The 20,610-nt window shown below is 41.6% G+C and overlaps 1 protein-coding gene across 2 annotated transcripts; it reads right to left on the bottom strand.

The window, feature by feature from the left end:
• Nucleotides 1-3,226: 3,226 nt before the first annotated feature.
• On the bottom strand, nucleotides 3,227-20,398 carry C2H15orf40 (chromosome 2 C15orf40 homolog). 2 transcript variants are annotated; one of them, XM_069540463.1, is made up of 4 exons: nucleotides 20,261-20,398; nucleotides 18,988-19,114; nucleotides 16,510-16,637; nucleotides 3,227-3,359 (listed from the first exon to the last, which is right to left on the bottom strand). In XM_069540463.1, exons 1-4 carry the CDS (start codon nucleotides 20,372-20,374, stop codon nucleotides 3,276-3,278), a joined length of 453 nt encoding a protein of 150 aa, XP_069396564.1. In that variant the 5' UTR covers nucleotides 20,375-20,398; the 3' UTR covers nucleotides 3,227-3,275. The 2 variants fall into 2 exon arrangements, with proteins under 2 accessions (XP_069396564.1, XP_059861331.1); XM_060005348.1 differs by lacking the exon at nucleotides 3,227-3,359 and adding an exon at nucleotides 13,860-15,156.
• Between the last annotated feature and the right edge of the window lie 212 nt (nucleotides 20,399-20,610).

Raw genomic sequence — 20,610 nt, 5'->3', positions numbered from 1 at the left:
ACTCATGAGAGTATTAACCAAAAGGGGTACCCAGTCTGGAAAGCAATTTGGGAGGGAGGAGGCCAAGATATATTTGGGAATATGCAGCGTTTATAACACCTACTGAACATCCCAGAAGAAATGACCAAGACTCCTGGAGGTAACTAGATACTGACGACTTAGGCTGGAGCAGAGCGGGTCTGTGTTTTGGCAAAAACACGTACAAAACAGACTACAGAAATCTTACTACCGAAGCTTGCCTGGACAGAAGTGAAAGGTGTAGCGCCACTGAAGGAATCCACTCGAGTCTACTTTCCACCGCCTGCCCTCGCCTCGCACTCCTCACAAAGACTCCTGGCGCAGGCGGCCGGAAGTAGCCTTTCCCTCCCCGCTCGGCACAGAAGTTCCAGAACTTCCGTCCCTACCCGTCACCGGCTCCCAGTCAAGGAGGCTCAATATACAGCGACGCGTCTCTTCCTGTACAGCCACCAGGCAGACTGAAAGCGCACGGTGGGCAGCATCACCTTTATCCCGCCAACCCACCACCCTCGTAAGCTCCAGGCCAGCCACCAGCGTCGGAAGAATTGGGAAAAATCCACACTGTTCGCCGAAGTTACCGCGAGACTTCACAGGCCCGCCTCGGCCTTAGCGCGCCGGAAGCGGAAGTCAGGCCGTGGTCGGAGTCTGGCCAAAGTGGATCTGTTACGTTGGAGAGCTGAAGCGGTCCGGAGGTCCTGTGACGGTGTTCTGGCTGGGAGGTAGGTTTCCGTGAGCGTCCAGCCGGCGGAGTCCGGCCCGAGCGGGATAGATACAGCCCTGGGCGTGGGGTGGGGGGTGTCGCTCATTCGGGGCCGCGGGGAGGAGGGAACCGGGCGGGCAGAGCTGAGTGGCCGGCGAGGTGTTCTCTGGCTCTGCCGTTACGAGACTAGACCTTTTGGCGAGACCGGAAGCCGCTTACTCCTCGCAGCCTCCAGTTTCCCTCGCATCTGGGGCCGAGGTGCTTCAGAAGGAGCGCATCAGTCAAAGCCTTGATAGACAGGCGCTGGTGTGCTGTGAGAGAGGACTGAAAAAAGCCGTGGTTCTCAGTCCGTGTCTTCGTCGGTTAGTTCTCTGGGTTCATCTTCCAGGGCAGCGAAACCCCATTCTGGGTAGTCATTTACAAGGTTAGTGGCTTGCAGCGAAAGTTCTGTGTGGTTTTATTTAGGGTCAAAAAACTAGTAGTCTTCGAGTACATATCTGAAAGGCTGTACCCTGTGTTTTCCAACAGAAAAGAACATACTTTGTGAAGTTGTTATTCATGCTCGAACTAGCTCATTGGTTTTGAGTAGCATCTTCTAGCTCTTCGGTGGCACTTTAAGCTCCAATTCCCTCTTTGAAATTAACGTTGCAAGTCTTTAGAGTACTTTTAATCCTACCGCTTCATTAACCTTTATGGTTCCTGTCCCCACGACACACACCTTTTGAGGGTTTCTTTCAAGGGAGTCAAGTTTTGTTTTGTTTTGTTTTGTTTTTCTTCCCATAGATCTAAACAATCTAAACATTAAACGGTACAGCTGCCTCAAATCCCTGGGGTAAGTAAAGCTTGGATCAGTTAAAATTCTATTTAAATTTCATTCTCACCAGTAATTATAAAGATGATACACATTTGTTTGTTTGTGGGAGGGGGATCCTGGAAGAACGTTAGAATAGCACATTTGCCTTGGCTTATGATTTTTACCGCCCCTCTGGTTAGGTATGGGTCATCTTTCTGGTGATTTCTGTGATTCCTATAGGAATCAAGGCACACCTTTAATTTCCTGAATTTATTTTAAACCATACCCTGAATTTGAGAATTTGACATGTTTGCCAATCCCAGACACATTGGTATTTAATAAGACATACTGTAAAAGAGCAGAGGCCTGGAAGGTAAGACATGTAGATACTGTTTCTTGCATCCAAATAATAATCTTTAATTTTGTTGGAACAAGGGTAGTATTATAAATATTTGCATATGTTTTGAGGGATTTGGAGGAAAGAAAAACTAATGAAAAAGCTGTCTTCCAGTATCACATCTCTTTGACAAAAACTTTTTATTATAAACTGAAGTAATACAGGAAGAAGAATAATTTTAGGACATCAGATAAGGGAGATTTGGTTTTAAAGTTTTAGCATGATGTCACATATGCCCCAAATCACAGAACAGATTTTAGTGGTCTTGAGGCAAAGAACAGAAAGATGGGGTTTAGGTGAGGAAAGGTAGGGGATGGGACTACATCAAGGAAGGACTGGAAATTGGGGGCTACCTTCAAAATACTGCTAGGGCTGCCTTCCAGGTCTTGGGTGAAGATGAAAAGAAGTGAACTCCCTCTCCCCTGGTTTCTCAAGGATTGCTGCTGCAGCCTAAGTCAAATCTTTTCTCAGAGGTAGAGGGCTCTCTGAAAATTTGGGTGAAGAAATACTGCTTCAAAAGTGAATCCATAATTGCCCTGGAAAACCCAGCTGATACAGATTTCAGTTTTCATAGCCATTAGATAATATTTTATAGTAGTTTTTTTCATATGTCACAGAACCTGGAATAAGAATATATTGAATACCATTATAAAGTAGTTACCCTAGACCTTAGTAGCTGTGTGTTTAAAGGCCTTTTTATTTGCCTTTCTGTTTTCATGTCTTTACTGTATTTACAGTCTTTCTCTTTATTGGCTCTTTTATTTTCCTACAAACAACTTCAGGTGTTGTAGCCTGGGGAAAAAAGAGGTAACCTTCCAGTAACCCCTTAGCTACTGCCCTTTGTGTTTTGTCTCTGTTTCCAGCCAAGCCTCTTGAAAGCTTGGTCTTTAATCAGTGTAGATTTCTACTTCCTTACCTTCCAGTTATTTCTTAATTAATTGTAGTCCTGTTTTAATCTCTGATACTCTAATCATCTCCTAATGGCTAAATCCAATTAATTTTCTCTTCTTGGTTCTTCCTATTACCTTACGATTCAACACTGATGATATATTGATGATGATATATAACAACAATCATGATACATCGTTCATCTTTGTATCCCAGGCTCCTAGTTAGCACAATGCCTGTACTATAGTAATCAAGAAGTACTGAATTGAATCTAGTCTATCTTAGGTTTAAAAGTACACAAGGACTTTTATGAATACCCTGCCTAAAGTATTTACTTCTTGTTTTTCCACTATCTGGTGAAGATAGTGTTACTTAAAAAAAAAATTCTAATAGAAACATATTAAAAACTGTACAGAATTTCAGAATGACTGACACTTCTGAAGCTATTCCAAATTTTGAAGAGATGTTTGCCAGTAGATTCACAGAAGATGACAAAGAGTACCAGGAATACCTGAAACGCCCTCCTGAGTCCCCTCCAATTGTTGAGGAATGGAATAGCAGAGCTGGTGGGAACCAAAGAAATAGAGGCAATCGGTATGTATTACTTCAGAACAGTAAATGCCAGTGACTCATCTGGGAGAGGATAGCTTGAATCTGCTAGCCCATAAGGCCAGTGAGGGCAGGAATCAGTGTTTTACCGAGTGCCTAGTAACTGCTTGGCACACAGTAAGTGCCTGGTAAATACTTGCTTTTAATATTTTGTCAGCACCATATTTTTTTTCCCTTGCTATGCAATTGTGTGTGAGTGTGTTATAATGGTTTTTTAAAAAATATTGTTTCTCTGGACTAATATTTTGTTTTCTCTGCAAATATGCTTTAAAAACCTAGAGTCTTTTACAAAACTTTTGCATTAAATTCCATAAAGAAGATACTCTTTTTGGTTTTACTTTAGAAAGAAGTTTATACAATGTAAATTACTTCTATTTGATACCTCAAAGTAGATCAAAGGAATATTACCATACTGCTTTTGAACAATTGAATAGGTTTCAGAACCATCCTATTATTTGGGGTTTGGTGTTGTAGTCTACCTCTTCCCTGCAAAGTATTAAATATATCCAGTATAATACTGGATCTGAATCTTAGGAAAGTTTTGAATAACTAGTGCTATAACATTCTGTAGAGAAAAATGTTTTTTACTCTTTTGTATACTGAGTATTAGATTGAGAAATGAAATGCACCAGGATAGATTTGTCATGTGTTTTTTTTTTTTTTTTTAAGGGAAGTATAAAAATCTTTTTGTTTTGTTGTTGTAGGTTGCAAGATAACAGACAGTTTAGAGGTAGGGATAGCAGACGGGGGTGGCCAAGTGACAATCGATCCAATCAGTGGCATGGGCGATCCTGGGGTAACAATTACCCGCAGCACAGACAAGAACCTTACTACCCCCATCAATATGGACACTATGGTTACAACCAACGGCCTCCCTATGGCTACTACTGATAGAAATGTCAGCAGCTTTTAGTAAAACCATTTACTCTGTTAACATGATAAAAGTTTATGTTGTATTTTCTGTTGGTCATAGTTTTACATCTGATTGTAGAGAGTGGATTGATGTTTTGGAACTTGAGACTTTTTTAAAATTAGATCTTACTGGAGAGATATGATGGCTGCTGGAAATATCAATAAATACTCCCCTAAAAAGGTTGTGGATTATATTGCTTGACTTCTACCTCAGATTCTTCTTTATTTCATGACTTAATAGTGCTTTGAATGTTGTGAATTTTTTCCTTGTTTGACTTTCAGGAGTTCTTTGTTTTACACAGAAATAAAAATTTTACATAGAAAATGCTTGCTTTTACTTTGTAAGGTAAGGAAGTATCCCTGTACTCGGATGTGCTCATTCCTAATATTTTACAGAAGTAGTACAATCAACTCCTAAATGCACAACTATGCTTACTTGTGATATATTGTACATAGTAGTTGAAAGGAAAACAGTTATAGTATATTTTGTTTGGCTTTTGTTATTATGTGACTGTGGTACTTTAATTACTCTATAGGTATGAATCATCTTCACAATCGTTTTGGTCTCTTTTTAGAGGGATATCAAGAATAAACCTGTAAAATCAGGAAGGAATCATTCTCAGTTTCAATATCTTGATCTAGTGGTAGGTGGAATTAAGGCACACAGTAATTTTATACAAACTCTAAGGTTTCTTGCTAACTTAAACATACCAGGTCAGAATTCACACATTATACAAAAGTTTAACCCTGCAATGTTCCCTTCCTTTTCAATCATATGTAAATAATGCTGCATTTTGTATTTACTTTTATGGTATTTAATGTGGGTTGATTTTACAATGTTATGTTCACCTCCAAATGTGCACCTTTGCTGCTTCCCCTTTGTAAATCCAGTGATGCTGTAACTTCCTTTCAGAGTGATCATTGTATTTCACATCATTTTAATGGCCATTATAATGGTTTTACTCAAATAAAATACTTGTAAGTATTCTCTCAAATTTTGGCAGGTAGCCCATTCACTAGAGATGAGCTTTTTGATTTTTTATTACTCTGTTCTCCTATCTGTTGAAAAAGAGTTAGTGTAAGAATAATATTAAGAAAGAGTACAAGTTTCGTCATAGGTCAAAGGTATTAAAAGGCAACTTCCTGAATCTGCCTTCTGCTGCCTTCTCTCTTAGCACTCCACTCTAGGCCGTTGAGGTTGACATCTCCAGGTACTACTTCTACATGCTCGGGATCCAACTCTCCCCTCCACCCCCACTTCCTGAAGAGCTATTCTTTCAGGTAACTATTTTATTAGAAAGGATTTGATAAACCAAGTACTCACACTCAGATGTAAATACAATTTTAACAATAAGATAAGGGTTTTCCGTGTACCCTTGTAATTACATCAATAGGCAACAAGCCAGTGCTGGTACATTAAGATAGGCCTTGATACTACAGAATATTTAGCCAGAGAGTTAAGAATGGCTTGACTATACCCCAAGATCTTCTCTGAAAGCAGATGGGTTATTAAAAATATCTGTCAACTGATAAAGCACAGCCACTGACCAGTTGGGACAATAGCTGACCACAACTTTAGAGCAGGATCCTGGAGGCCCTCTGCTGTGCCAGCTGTTGACACTAATTAGATATCTGGATCCAAGGGACAGGGTTGGAGCGAGGGATGCCTCTCAGGAAGCTCAGGAGAAGAGTATTTTCTAACAGTATTTAAATATTTTAACACTGTAACAGTAGGGTACATATGGTCTGAGTATCAACTCTACTTGAAAATATGAGAAGAGTGCTCCTTTTAACATGAGTTATTTCTGCATTCTGCATGAGTAATCTATGTGGTGGTGGTTTTTGTTTTTTTTAAGCAACATCGTCAGACTGCTCCCTGTGTGCTTAAAACCAGGAAGAAATAAAGGCATGGTTTCTGCTTCATGTGGGAGAGACAGAAAAGCACATCAAACCAACTTAAGGATCATTTAAAAGTGGAGAAGAAAGAATTAGAACTGTCAAATGGAATTAATCTCAAATAGGTAGTCTGTTGTAATAGCATATAGATTGAGCATAAGGAATCCTGGCTCCAAGATATCTCACCTTGAGAAAATCACTTAAACTTTGAGCTTATTTGCTCACCTGCAAAAATGGGGACAACACCTTCCCTTGTCACTCTCACAGGGTTATCATAAAAATAAGTGACCAAACATATGAGAACTTGAGAATAGAAACTAAAGCTCGTGACCATTAAAACCCCAGTGGTACATAATTGGTGCTGCATAAACATTTGTTTAATCAATGGCAGGGAAGGATTTGATAAATTGTAAAGCATAGTGTTGATATAAAGTATGTAGAATAACTGATAGAAAATGAGGTAGGCAGCTTGAGAATTAAAGATTTGCGATTGTTTCCTTATGTGAATTATTATATGAATTAGCAAAAGAATAAGACATTATATCCTTCAGAAAATAACAAACACTTCAAATATGGAAGAAAGAGGGGAATTCCCTGGCGTTCCAAGTGATTAGGACTCGGCACTTTCACTGCTATGGCCAGCGTTCAACCCCTGACTGGGAGGCTAAGATCCCGTGGTGTGGCCAAAAAAAGAAAGAAAAAAACAAATATGGAAGAAAGAAAGTTTATATAAAAGTTGAGCCAAAATTACTGGCATTTGCTGTTTGGAAATTGGCACTGACTTGAGAATGTTGAATGTTCATTATGGAACACATCAAATTAATATCCATTTGAGACAGATGCTAGAGACTTAGATAGAGAACTGTTGTTTTTTTTTTCCTTGAGTGCTAGAAGGATTTGAGGTTATCCAGAGTGTAGTAACCTTGTGTCACTGCTCTAAGAATAGTTTTTAGGTTCTTGAAACCATATAGGAAAAAGACAGCCAGTAAGATCTCCAGCATGGTTTTGGTTTCCAAAGCTGCATTCCTTATAACATAATGCTCAACAGACAAGGATGTAATTTTCCCTTTGTATTTTATTCTCCTAAAGGAAAATATAGAACATTATGACAGTATTAAGGGTAATGAAATGTCAGTTTTAAGTTCAGAATACCAAAAAGGAAAGAAATGATCTTATACCCTGAAGATTACTGATATCACTGATTTTGAACTCTAATGAAGGCACTACACTTTGTTTTTTTAATTTTTTTATACAGCAGGTTCTCATTAGTTATCTATTTTATACATATTAGTGTATATATTGTCGATCCCAATCTCCCCAATTCATTCCTCCCCCCACCCCCGCCCTGCTTTCCCCCCTTGGTGTCCATACGTTTGTTCTCTACATCCGTGTCTCTATTTCTGCCTTGCAAACCGGTTCATCTGTACCATTTTTCTAGATTCCTGTTTCACAGTTTTTTAACACCTTAAAAATTTTCCTAGACTTTGTATTCTGTTTGATTCACTCAACCTAAACAGATTTGGCTGTGTATGGAAATCTATGCTCTGGGCCTTTGACTTCTTTTAATTAGCACTATTTTTTATAGTGAAAAGGAATTTTTATTCTTTTTTTTTAAAGGCTATAATTCTTTTTTAAATTTATTTATTTTTTTGGCTGCGTTGGGTCTTTATTGCTGCGCACGGGCTTTCCCTGGTTGTGGTGAGCGGAGGCTACTCTTCCTTGTGGTGTGCGGGCTTCTCGTTGCAGTGGCTTATCTTGTTGCAGAGCACGGACTCTAGGCGCGCGGGCTTCAGTAGTTGTGGTGTGCAGGCTCAGTATTTGTGGCTTGCAGTTTCTAGAGCGCAGGCTCTGTAGTTGTGGCGCACGGGCTTAGTTGCTCTGCGGCACGTGGGATCTTCCCGGACCAGGGCTCGAACCCGTGTCCCCTGCACTGGCAGGCGGATTCCTAACCACTGCGCCACCAGGGAAGCCTGGGAATTTTTATTCTTGTTAAGAAATGTAGGAAATAAATATTCCCAGCTTGAGGTGGCTTGTTGGATAACTTCAGTTAGCTGGAAATGTTACTTGTGAAAGCATGTACTCTGGTAATGTTAGACAAATTGAGGTATTATATATAAACTATTCACTGAAAAGCTTGTTTGGGCTTTGTCTTTCAATGTCTTGTGTTTTAACCAAAGAAGCATATTTGATATATATATATAAATGGGAACTTTGAAATACATTAGGCTTTGGCTAATTCTGTGTGAAAAACCTAATTATATAGGTCACTCAGAGAATGTTTCCTCTATTTATAAGCTTAGGTAAGCTTTTAAAATTCTCCAGTTTTTAATTTAGAATGAATTAAGACCAACAGCAGTACATATTCTTGACATTTGTAGAAATTAATGATGTTAATTTTTAGATTAATACTTAAGAATTCAGATATATTCAGATGTGACATTCTATTCTATCTAAATGGATATTTTCCTGGGTCCTGCTACATCAGATTATTTTGGAGCCAAATCAACAACTAGATTCAAGTAGTAGATTATACTATTGGACTCTAAGGTAGCCTTGAGAGCAAATATTTCCTCCTTTCTAGAGGTCTGACTGACCTCTACTGGGACTAGCTTTTGGGAGAAATAGGGATGGGAGCAGAGATCCCATGACCTGTGGAGATGCGGGGAGAGAGGGCCAGGCCGGCTCCATGGGTCTCAGTCAGTAGGGCTGCTGTATTAGGATATGCCAGGGCTTAAGAGGAAGTGACTGAAGCTGGTGTGACACAGCTGAGGCCCGCATGTGCCAGAGATACGTTTGTATCTGAGTAGCTTGTTATCAGTGCTGTCAGACTGGAAAACGGGATGAGCTGTGGATAATACCCCTCGGATTTTAAGATTTACAGGATGGTATGGGAGGAGGTTAACGAGGACAAGTCATCCTCATCAAAATTGCTAATATGTGATTTGACTGCCCCCTTGAAGGATTAAGTGAAAGCATTTGCATAAAGTACACATCACTGGGCTGGGCACATACTCAGTGCCCATTCAGTGTCAGGTTTGTGCCTCCCCAGGTAGAGTGGGGTACATCTGGGCTGACTTGGGTGCAAAAAGTGCAGCTCAGATCTTTCACCAGTCTCCATGTGCTGATGGGCTAATTCAGTTGTTTTCATTCCTGTCCCTAAGGGATACAGAGAGCCCCAAGTATTAATTACCGGTTAGATTTTCTCCGGGTTTCAGTGACTTCTCCTGAGACAGCTTCAGGGGACGATGTGATGATGATCTCATGGTTTTTTTCCACGGCCAGTGCCTTCAACTCCCTAAAGGATCACCAGCCTCTTTGTCTGAATCAGGTAAATAAAGCTGCTGTAATTGCTAAAGGCCAGAGCTTTCGTGTGTGTGTGTGTGTGTGTGTGTGTGTGTGTGTGTGTGTGTGTGTGTGTGTGTGTGTGTGTGTGTGTGTGTGTGTGTGTGTGTGTGTGTGTTTCTCATTTTAAAGTTTCCTTCACTATATGTTTTGTGTGTATACAAAATAATACTGTAAAAAGTAAAACTAGACAAATATGAATAATCTGCATCCAGCCAGTGACTTTGGCCTGTTGTGAATGCTTCTGTCTCTTTCACCATGCCCACACAAATATATATATAAATTTGGTATATGCATGTTTTTCCTTTCCTACTAAAGTGAGGTTATATATATAAACCCACACACATATGTGTGTATTATTCTTTGTTCACACAACATATTATAATAGGCATCACTCCAGGTCACTAGCTATAGATTAAAAATTAATGACTTAATTTTAATAACATGATATTGTATAGCATGGATATACCATTGATTATATGATCATTCTCCTATAGGTAGACACTTAGGTTGTTTCCTTTTTTGCCCCTACTTAACAATGCTATATTGCTTTTGTCCATATATCTTTTGAATGCTTTTATTTTATGTCTTCTGTGGGGTAGTCTCAAAAGTAGAATTGTTGGGTTAAAAAAAACCTGTATTATTTCATTTTAATAAATGCTGCCACATTTTCTAAAGCATTGTAGCAATTTACATTCCCATCAGCAACATACGAGTATTCATGTATGTGTCTCCTCTCCCTATGACTTCAACGTTTTGTCTAGATGGCCACAGGCTTTTTTACTTTAGGAGAACTTTACTAGATTGTGTTTCATTGTTGATGATCACTGTCAGTATTTCACCTAGGACACTGCACCTTTCATTATATAAGTTTATCTTCTATTTCTCCAATGTTTTCTTTCTTTTTTGGGGGGGGGGGGCCGCAATGCGCTGCATGTGGAACTTCCCTGACCAGGGATCAGACCCATGCCCCCTGCAGTGGAAGTGTGGCATCTTAACCACTGGACCACCGGGGAAGTCCTCCAATATTTTCTCGATTATATCTTTAAATCTTTGTTCTTCTGTTCCATTTCTTTGGTTCTCTTCTCCAGTTATGCATGTGTTGGTTTTCCTTTGTCTGACTTCTGTGTCTGTCATTTTCCTGTCTTTGCTCACCTTTCTCTAGCCTGCTCTCTAAACTCCATGTCATATATTCAGCCTCTTCTCTGTTGTGTTGTTCCCAGCAGGGCCTTTATTTCTACGATGCTTTTATTTTTTTACTTTAGAATTTGATGAGCCACATTTCAAGTGCTCAGGAGCCACATGTGGCCAGCAGCAAGTGTATTGGCAGCACAGTTCTAGAAGCAGACTAAAGGCTTGGAGTTCTGTTGACTTGCTCCCTTATTCTCCACAGCGCTCCAATCCCCCAGGTATCTCTGGGGAAACCTAAGACTCTGAAACAATTCCAGAGACACTGTGATAGTAAAACCACATCATGGATGAGATGAGTTGCATGGAGAAATGCCCACAGACTCTGTACCTCGTGTTGCAAAGTTTGGGGATTCACCCCTGCCAAACTCTAATAAGGGGACTAGATGGACCCTGTGGCACACAGCTAGAATAGGATTATAAAATGCTGAAAACTTGTATTAGTTGGATTATAAGGATTATCTGAAAAAAGCCTATGTGAGCAGAGTTAGGTGGTCTTCTGGAGCCTGGAAAAAGGGAGCTCCTGTGCCATGAAGCATCAGTGTTCAGTGTTGTCCCAGGAGAGGGGCTGGTAAGATAAATATGTCTGTCCCTGCAGCAGAAATGGGAGCTCTAGACAGTCATAGCTCCCTGCTCCTGGCCCCTAAGTTCCCTGGCTCTGACCCCAAGCTCTCCAAGCTTCAAATGATGACTGGCTTCTGGATGAGATTTCCCAAAGGGACAGAAGGTGCTGAGGATCCCACTACACAGTCTATTTGGCAGGTACGTTCTTCACTCAAATTAATAAATTGGCATCGTTTTAGAAATTAATTCCTTGTTAATTTTCCAGCCCAATTCCATTTTCAAAAACACTGACTAAATGGGATTTCTGAAATTTGCAAAATTAAGGCACTCAGGACCTCGCTGGCTCCACCAAAGTACTGACCCGAGACTCCTGAGTACTCAGCCGGCCCTGGTTAATGCCACACTCTGGCCTATGCTAAACTCAAGGTATGAGGGGACTAAGTCTAAGGAATGTCTCTGAGAAGACTAGACAAGAAGGGTAAGAGATTGTGACATTGGTAGTCAGGCACTACAGAAGGGATTTCCTAATAGTACTGCTCACTTCAAAAGGAATTAAGAGTCCGTTCCTTTCTTTAATCTATGTGTGGTTTTCTGCTACTGCAATATGGTGCCACCTCTTGGATACAAATTGAAAATCTAGCTTTAAAAATTTTTAGTCTCCAGTCACATGCATTAAAAAAATCTGAAGTGGGAGGCCATGATGGGTTCTAAAATTTATATTCTGCTCTAGAGTTAAGGAACTACTTAACCAAATCCCTAGAATCTGTAAGCGGGGGGATGCTGGTAGCCTGCAGCCCAGAAAAGAACTGCCTCCTCAAGTGAGTTTTTAGCTGTTCGGAATTTTAAACAGTGCAAAGGTGCCACCTACATGCTCTGGTTCTCTCTCCATACCTAGCTGTCAAACAAACAAGTGAGGAATGGCTCACAGGAATCAGGAGTTCAAGTTCCCTGTTTCTGCCTCCAACTGTCAACATATAGTGTACGCAAAGCAGTGTCTGCCAAGTAGCAGGCACCCAAGTTATTAAATTATTCTTAAATCATGTTTGCAGGAGTAATTATGTATTAAGGTGGGGAATGATAGATTACAGATGCAGTGCTAGAACATCACCATGACACTAGTCATCAGAGTTGGAAAAGTATCATTCAAACCTTGTTCATGGGCTGCCTGAAAGGCTGGACCCTCAGGACAGCACAGGATGAGAAAGGCAGTGTAATCAGGTCACTTTGTAGACCGTGTAAGTATTCACTTAAAGTTAACAGGGGTAGGCAGGGCTATAGTCATGTTATTAGACAACTGTTATAGGGGTTGGGGATTTTGTGTTCTTGTCCTAGGTCACTGGGCCTGTCTTAATATCCTTGGGGGAACAATAGGGCCCAGCTAAAGAAAGCTGCATTAACTAAACTTCCACAGCAGCTCAAGGTGCCCAGGCCTTAGCTGTGATTGTTATTAATGGGGAACAGCCCTGTGTGGGTCAAGAGAGCATCAGACTGCTAAAGGCAACCTCATTTGCTAAGGAAGAAAGGGAAACATGTCCTCAGACACAGCTGCTGAACTAGTTCCTACCTCTGCCAACAGTTTTTTGGTGACAAAGTAAGGATGTTCTTTTTAAAAAGATACTGTGTGTTTCTCAAAAGAAGTGATTAGGCAAAAGAGTCCCTGTTAAAATAATGGCCATTTTAAATGAAATAAATAGATGATTGTGACGGGTATTTGTTGACTCCTATCCAGCATCCATTTCTCTTTATCTAACTTTTCCCAATTTGTATTCAAGTATCTACCTCTCTCTGCTCACTCCTTTGCTTCCAAGTAGGCTGAGCCCATCCCCAGCTCTAGGATGGGGCTTGATTAGTCTAAAACAATTAGAGTAACTCTTCTCTTTTCTCTAGTCACTGGTTTAGGTAACCTGTGTTATAACATGGCATTCCCTGACAGTAGGGGCTGGTTTAGAAACTTTGTGTGACCTAATCTGGGCTGAGATACAAGGAGGAGCTGATTGACAGCTTTTGGAAAAGAAATACCACAGCTCTTCTTAGAGGCCTTTTTTTCTACTGGAGGGGGTGACAGGTGGACAAGAAGCCTGGAACTGCTGCCTTTTTGCCTCCATGGGGGAAACAGGCCTGAGGATGAAGCTGGCACTGCTGAAGTCAGTCAGCGGAAGGAAAGAAAGTGGGTCCTTTATGACATCACTGAGCTGCTGAGTCAGTAACCTCTAAGTAAACCCTGCCTCTGGACTTTCCAGGTATGTGAGCTAATAAATCCCTTTATTGTTTGAGCCAGATGAGTTAGGTTTCTGTTACTTATCAAGGAAAGCATCCTAACAAACGAGTCATGTAAAAAGCACAAGTAAAATGCCTGTAGAGCACACACCAGAACAATGCTGAAAAAAAGAGAAAAGGTTCCGAAGCCAAGACCACGTAAAACAGAAGCACATTTGGAGGCAATGTGGCATAATGGCTTAGAAGAGAAGGCAGATGGGCGTAACCCATGCTCTGCCCTTCATGTTTACTCTGATCTTGGATGAGCCACCTAACTTTGGTTGTCCTCGGCTCCTCTCAACAGAGTAAGCTGAACTAGATGAGTGGCTCCCAGTTCTTTTACCATCCGTAATTTTTATTATTGGTCCTTTTGGTGGATTTTATATTTTTAAAGATTTTTGTCTGTCAATAGATTTTTCTCATGTGCTTAGACAAAGTACACAACTGCAGATCGGCTCTTCTATCAGCAAAGGTAATCGGGTTAATTTATTCACCTTAACAAATTACTATAATTTGATTGAACATTTAAAAGCAAGATATTTATTATTAGCTTTTGAAGTTCAATATAGATATGACTTCTGATAGGTTTTTACAAATACTGAAAATAGCTTCCAGATCTTCTATCTTCTTTTGAGGATCTTAGGAGATTCATAAGAACTACCAGATTTGATGACTGCAGTTACCATCCAAGGAGGAAGAAAATTCAGTGACTTCTCAAAAATGAAAATTAACATTAAATTACAAGTCTTTTTTTTTTTTTGGCTGCGTCTTGCGTGGCTTGCGGAATCTTAGTTCCCCAACCAGGGATTGAACCGGGGCCCTGGCAGTGAAAGCGCCGAGTCGTAACCACTGGACTGCCAGGGAATTCCCTAAATTACAAGTCTTGATTATTCTTATTTACTTTCTAACAAAATGGTCAACAGAATTTTTAAAAAACACAGAAAAAAATTTTGCATTTTACATAATACATAATCATTTTAAAATACAAAGTGACACTATGAAGCAGTGACAGGTCTTCCTCTGTCACTTGTAAACTGGATTAGAAGGCCATCCCCAGAATTCCAGTAGTGCTGTGGAAATATTTTAATTTACAATTGGGATAAACTGCATTCAACTGGAAGCCAAGGGATCTAGGTTCTAGTTGCCATCTTGCACCATGTGATCCTGAATACACTCAAATTCTGGACATCAGAAGCCCCATGACGAAATGAAAGGGGCTCAATCAGGTCATCTTAAATATCCTTTCCAGCTCTGTTATTTTGTAACACCATGAAATCAGAGTAACATGTCCCAAGCTGTTTGGGATGAGGGATTTTAGAACCTAAATTCAACATAACAGTACTTTTAACCTTCATACTTTTTGTGTGTGTCCTGTTCTTAATTAAATATATGTGTATTTCCACATTCTGTGTCTTTAAATATATTTTCCTTTTTAACAGTCTTTTCAGCATTAGCAATAAAAAAGTTTCTCAAGGGTGTACTTTTTATTTCTTGCTTTTATTTTTTTTCAACTTGCTTTTTCAGTTTCTCCAAGATCTCTTCCGGAGTTGTGGAGGCCAAAAGCTTTACCACTTTTTCACGAGATTTACCACCCTTGACCAAAAGGAAAAAACAGTGTCAGGATAACACACTAAACCTTCTAATGCTATTAAGAGGCAGCAGACCTCAGTTGCTGAGGGGTTGTTACAAGTAGGCTGGTGTTTTCCTGACAGCTTAGTGCCCACTTTCTCCTAGCCATTTCTGGTCTAACCAAAGGCTGTCTCTTCGATTCCACCTTACTACAATATTTTTACAACTCTCCAGAGTTTTTAACCTTCATACATCAATTTCTGTAATAATAAAAGCTAGGCATTAAATTTTCAAAATGAATATGGAATCCAGATGTACAATATTCTGGTTTCAAGTAATACTTTTGTTTAAATTATTTTTTAAATTACCAAAACAAATATTGCAATTTTATATAAACTTTGTATAAAAATAATTCCAAATGTAAAACAAATTGGTATTCTCTATACCGTTACACATTTCTGAAAATTCCGAACAAAAAGCAACCACATATCCAAGTGCTATGATTCCACAACTGCTTAAGACAACTATAAAAAGGTAAACACCCTTTAAAGAAGGTAAATTTTGAGCAGGTATTTATCTAAATGGGTAGAAGCTGCACAGGTGGAAGAGTGGGGAGTCCCTTTCAGGCAAATGCCAGAGCACGTGCGCTGGAGAAAATCCGAAATGACCTGCCGCACGGGCAACGGTGAGGGAATGGCCTGATCAGATGGACGTTTAGGTACAGCCTACCAACCAATGACTCTGAGTGCCCGCTGGATCCTGGGTAGGAGCTACAGAGTATAGTATAGCAGTGGAAAACAAATAGAGCTTTAAGAAGTATAAACACGAGTGGGTCTTACTCCTACAGATTCTATTTCAGTTAAGTCTGGGGTGATGCCCAGGAACCTCTGTTCTAGAAATGATTTCCAGGTGATTTTGATATCCACCCCTAGTGCAAACCCATGGTATTAATGACTTCACATGAGTCCTCTCTCTTCCTAATAAGCTTCTAGTGAGCAAGGATAACACGGGGGACCAGGTATGCTTGATGAACTCACTAATGGAGATGACAAGAGGAACCATTTTAGATTTTTCTAGTATGGTGATGACTTGAGGGAAAAGACAAGCAAGATTAATCTGACAGAGCAGGTACAGGAATGAACTTACGAGAAAATGCTGGAAATGATGGCAATTAAGGAATACAAGTATAGTGTTTGCACAGTCTGAAGGAGTGAGGCATTAGGAGTGAAGATTAGGAAGAATTCACAGATTTTAGTGATTAAATGATTATGAGCATTAAAAACAACTGGTTTTTCAATTATTTGGAAAAGAAAAAAATTGGTATTTTAAAAGTAATGACTGATGTACTCAAAGATGTTGAGAGAGAGAGAGACCTACCTTATCCAAAACCACATCACTCTTCCTGAGTTCTAAGACTTTGGAAAGATACCAACAAAGCTCAGCGTTAGCCTCTCCTTCTGTCGGAGGTGCTGCAATAGCTACACTCACAGCCTCGGCTGTCAAATCTGCAATGAAAACAGTGTGGACTTGATCCTCATGGAGTTCTTTTTCTTCACGCAGTGAGCATATTTTGTAAAAGTGTTTGCATTTGTCTGGCATGTTGTAGGTTTTCAATTAATAACTGCTGAATGAAGAATGATTAATCACAGTTAAGGGAACATAAACATAAATATGCCTCTACCATTACAGAAATCCAAAGAAAGCTGATTTTTACCCCACCCCACCCCACCCTGCTGACCAAAATGGGCCTACAGAGTCCTGGGCAATAACCTGGATTTAGGAGCTGGAAACTGCACTTGGTCTAACAGGAAGAGCCCAGGCAGGGAGTCAGCGGAGCTGGGCTGTAGCCCCGCAATGTCACGGAGGAAGTGGATTAACCAGGCAGCTCACGAAACTGTAGAGGGTTGTTCAGGGTCTCACCAGGAAAATGGGAGCACTGGATTAGATTCACCTCTTATGTGAAATGTCTCTTTGATATTTTTAAAATGTAGTTTTTAGGGCTTCCCTGGTGGTGCAGTGGTTGAGAGTCTGCCTGCCGATGCAGGGGACATGGGTTCATGCCCTGGTCCAGGAGGATCCCACATGCCACGGAGCGGCTGGGCCTGTGAGCCATGGCCGCTGAGCCTGCACGTCCGGAGCCTGTGCTCCGCAACGGGAGAGGCCACAACAGGGAGAGGCCCGCGTACCGCAAAAAAAAAAAAAGTAGTATTTAGTTAGCATCTACACAGTGCTTGCTTACACTAATTTTAAGGGCACACAAACATGTTTTAATGGCTTTACAAATATTAACTTGTTTATTCCTATAATTTTATGAAGATATTAATACCTTTATTATCTCCATTTTACAAACGAGGAAATTGGAACCGAGAAGTAATGTGTCCAAGGTCACATGGCTAGAAAGTGGCATTGTGATTCACAAATAAATTTGAATTCATGCTTTGAAATCCAGGGACAATGAACACTGCTTTTTGAAGAGTGGTCCAGACTCCCTCATCAACACAGCCTTTATAAAGAGCAACGTGTCTGCAATCCTCCACTGTTATTTCTGAGAGAGAAGTATGCACTCAAAGCAGTTTGCAAATGAGCTTGAGCTGGTCCTGCATCTGGGGTTACTTGGGCATTTCCACATGCTTACATCTTGCTACAGAATCCACAGGAATGAGATGGTAGAACAACCTTCCTCCTAGCCTGTCACTGATTCTATGATGCACAGTTTTTCACATTTTAATATCTTTGAAATCCTGATGTATCATAATAAATGGAAAAGAAAGTGTTTAGTTGATGTGGATTTTGTCTTACTGGTACATAAAGTACTTCTGCACCTTATACATAGATGATGGCCAGTTAGATCTGATGAAACATGGTATTCCAACAGCAGTGTCCACAGTGACTACTTAGAAAATGCTGGCCAAGGAGGGAGGGTACAGCCAACAAATAGCCAAGCTAACATGGCCATCAACACAAACCAGGCCTAGCACCCCAATTTTGAGGTCTTGTTTTAAAAATATTTTAAAAATTGGAATACAGAGCTTTAGCTTTAGTGGGTGAAAAAGACCGTCAAGATAACTCAGATCAAACTTTTTTCCCAATCAGAAGCCTCCCCACCCCACCCAATCTCTCCTGAAGCCCCAGCATTTAAAACAAATGTAAACAGCTACTCAGGAGTCCTGTCTGCCAACCTCCCCTTTGCCCACCGCAGATTCTTGAGGCACCTTTTGGACTCCAGGGAATAGCTTAAAAGCTTCTAACTATCTCATCTGACAGATGAAAGAACTGGGCCCAGGAATATCTTGTAGAGTTTTGATTTGAAATAAGCTCACACAGGTGTTGATGATCAGGTTCACAGATCTGAGGTTTTCTCTCCCTCCTTGGACCAATGGTCATTTAAAAAAATCAACCAAAACATCTTTCTCTGGCCAATGTTTCCACTTTTGGAATAGGACAAACTAAATCATCTAGGCTACACGTTTCTATCTATGTTCTTTCTAAAATACCTTTTTAAATTTTGAGGTATAATTGACACATAACAGGTGTACAACATAACGATTCGCAGTTTGTATTTTGAATTGATCACCACAGTAAATCCTGGTTCATAAAATACCATATTAAAAAGGACAATACACAATGGTTTTTTCATCTAACTTGGTATCCTTTAAATACGGTATATTTGGTTTTAAACACTAGATTACACCTTTACATTAGAATCCAGAATTTAAAAATGGAGAAGGCTCTAACTGCAGGTGTGAAAAATACACTTGACCACACAGGATGAACTTCCAGCAAGCCAAGGCAAAGGGAGGATGGAGAGGAGACAAGTAGTTCATACAAGATTCCCACCCCAGTGGCCAGGTATACCTGTCACAGCATTTTGTTTGGAACCAGGTTTGGCATGGATGGCTATGGTGACACAACCTTTGGGATCAACGGCCACAGGACCTGAGGGAGGAACTGGTCTCTCTGCTTCCTTGCTCTGGCTTTTACCCTAAAACGACAACAACAATCACACTACAACTTTACGGTTACAAAATACTTTCCCACACATTTGATCTTTCCATGATTCCTTTTCACCCTTAACCAAGACAAACTAGGCTAATGGGTCACGTCCAGGGAGTTCTGGCCACCCAGAATGGTCTTCCAGCAGCCTTCATGGCTCAAATCAATTCTTCCACGAAGCCTTCCCATCAACCCCACAAAGTGCTTTTTTCCTGCCTTGGAAAACCTGACTTAGAACTGGTTCCTACTGTCGGCTTTGTATTTCCCATTCCTCAGGGAGCAGCGATTATTCATTATTCATCTTTGTATCTCAAGCAGCACAAGTTAACAAACGTTTGTGAACAACTATGGCTGGACGGTGTATATCCATGTGTTCTGGGGGGGAGGGGAGGAGGAAGGAACAACAGTGGTATTTAAAGGACTACTGTGTGCCAGAAGCTGTACTCGGAACTTTCCACTGAACAAACATGAACTGCGCACCAAGGCAGTATGTAGGCAAAGGAGATGTAAAGATGAATAAGGACACATGGAGCTCAAGGAGCTAGGACTGCAGCGAGAGAAAAAGAACAAATAATCACTCTAATATACTGTGCTAGGAGCGCCGACCACTCACGCACAGGGCATCACGGCGCAGAGAAAGGGAAGGCAGTCCCGCCTTGGGACACTGGGGAAGCTCCCGGCAGGAGGCAGTCTTAGAGCCGGGTCTTAGGAACCGATTGGAGTCAGTCCTGCAGAGACGGTAGAAGGGAAGTGTGGGAGTGGTGCATTCTTGATGGAGGGGTGCGAAAACCAGCCAAGGGAAGGAGACAGAACGCTAACTAGAGCCTCCCAGGGAAGCACAGGCCGCACGGCGCTGCCGGAACACGAAGCGCGAGCCTGGGAGTGTGGGAGCAAGGCCGGCGGGGTCGGCAGCCACAGCTCAGGAACAGCCTCGCGCGCCGCCGGCCCGGGCCCTCCGACTTCCCCGGTGGGCGGCAGCGCAGCCGAGAAAGACGGGGAGCGGGAGGCCCGAAACTCAGAAACAACAAGCAGTTGGCGGAGCTTCTACCCACCCACGGGTCCCGCTTCTCTCCCGCGCTCCTCAACCAGCTTTCCTGCGGCCCACCCTCCAACTGCCAAGGGACTTGCCACTGGCCTTGTTCACTGCACCAGCTTTCTTAGGCATCTCGGTGCCCACAGGGAGCCGGGCAGCAGCCCGAGCACCAGGTCCCGTCCCCAGCTGCCTCACCCCGCAGCCGATCCGCAGCATTCACGCCAAGGAGGCGGCAGGAAAGGCGGCCCGACGCCGGAAGAGCCCTCTGCACCTGCGCACGCAGCGGGCGGGAGCGGCTTCTCTGGCCTGCGCCTCTGCTGTGGCACGAGGGCGACACCTTCCGGCTGGCGGGAGCAAGACCCCTCGTTCTTCCCGGACCTACGCGGGACCCTCGCCACCTAGAAAAGCGGCTCAGGAGACCGAGAGATGGGGAGCTGGGCTCTGGTCGAGTC

Source organism: Delphinus delphis, chromosome 2 (genome assembly GCF_949987515.2).
Source record: "Delphinus delphis chromosome 2, mDelDel1.2, whole genome shotgun sequence".
NCBI classification, from domain to species: domain Eukaryota; kingdom Metazoa; phylum Chordata; class Mammalia; order Artiodactyla; family Delphinidae; genus Delphinus; species Delphinus delphis.
Note: the sequence above shows the minus strand (reverse complement) of the source record. Positions and strands in the feature narration are given on the sequence as shown.

What these genes read in the sequence shown, in the direction of transcription:
- C2H15orf40 (XM_060005348.1), bottom strand. Translation starts at nt 20,374, where the DNA reads ATGCTGCGGATCGGCTGCGGGGTGAGGCAGCTGGGGACGGGACCTGGT. An exon ending in AAGCTGGTGCAGTGAACAAG is followed by an intron (nt 19,115 to 20,260) that starts GCCAGTGGCAAG and finishes TTGTCGTTTTAG; the next exon opens with GGTAAAAGCCAGAGCAAGGA. An exon ending in CAAACAAAATGCTGTGACAG is followed by an intron (nt 16,638 to 18,987) that starts GTATACCTGGCC and finishes TTTTCATTGCAG; the next exon opens with ATTTGACAGCCGAGGCTGTG.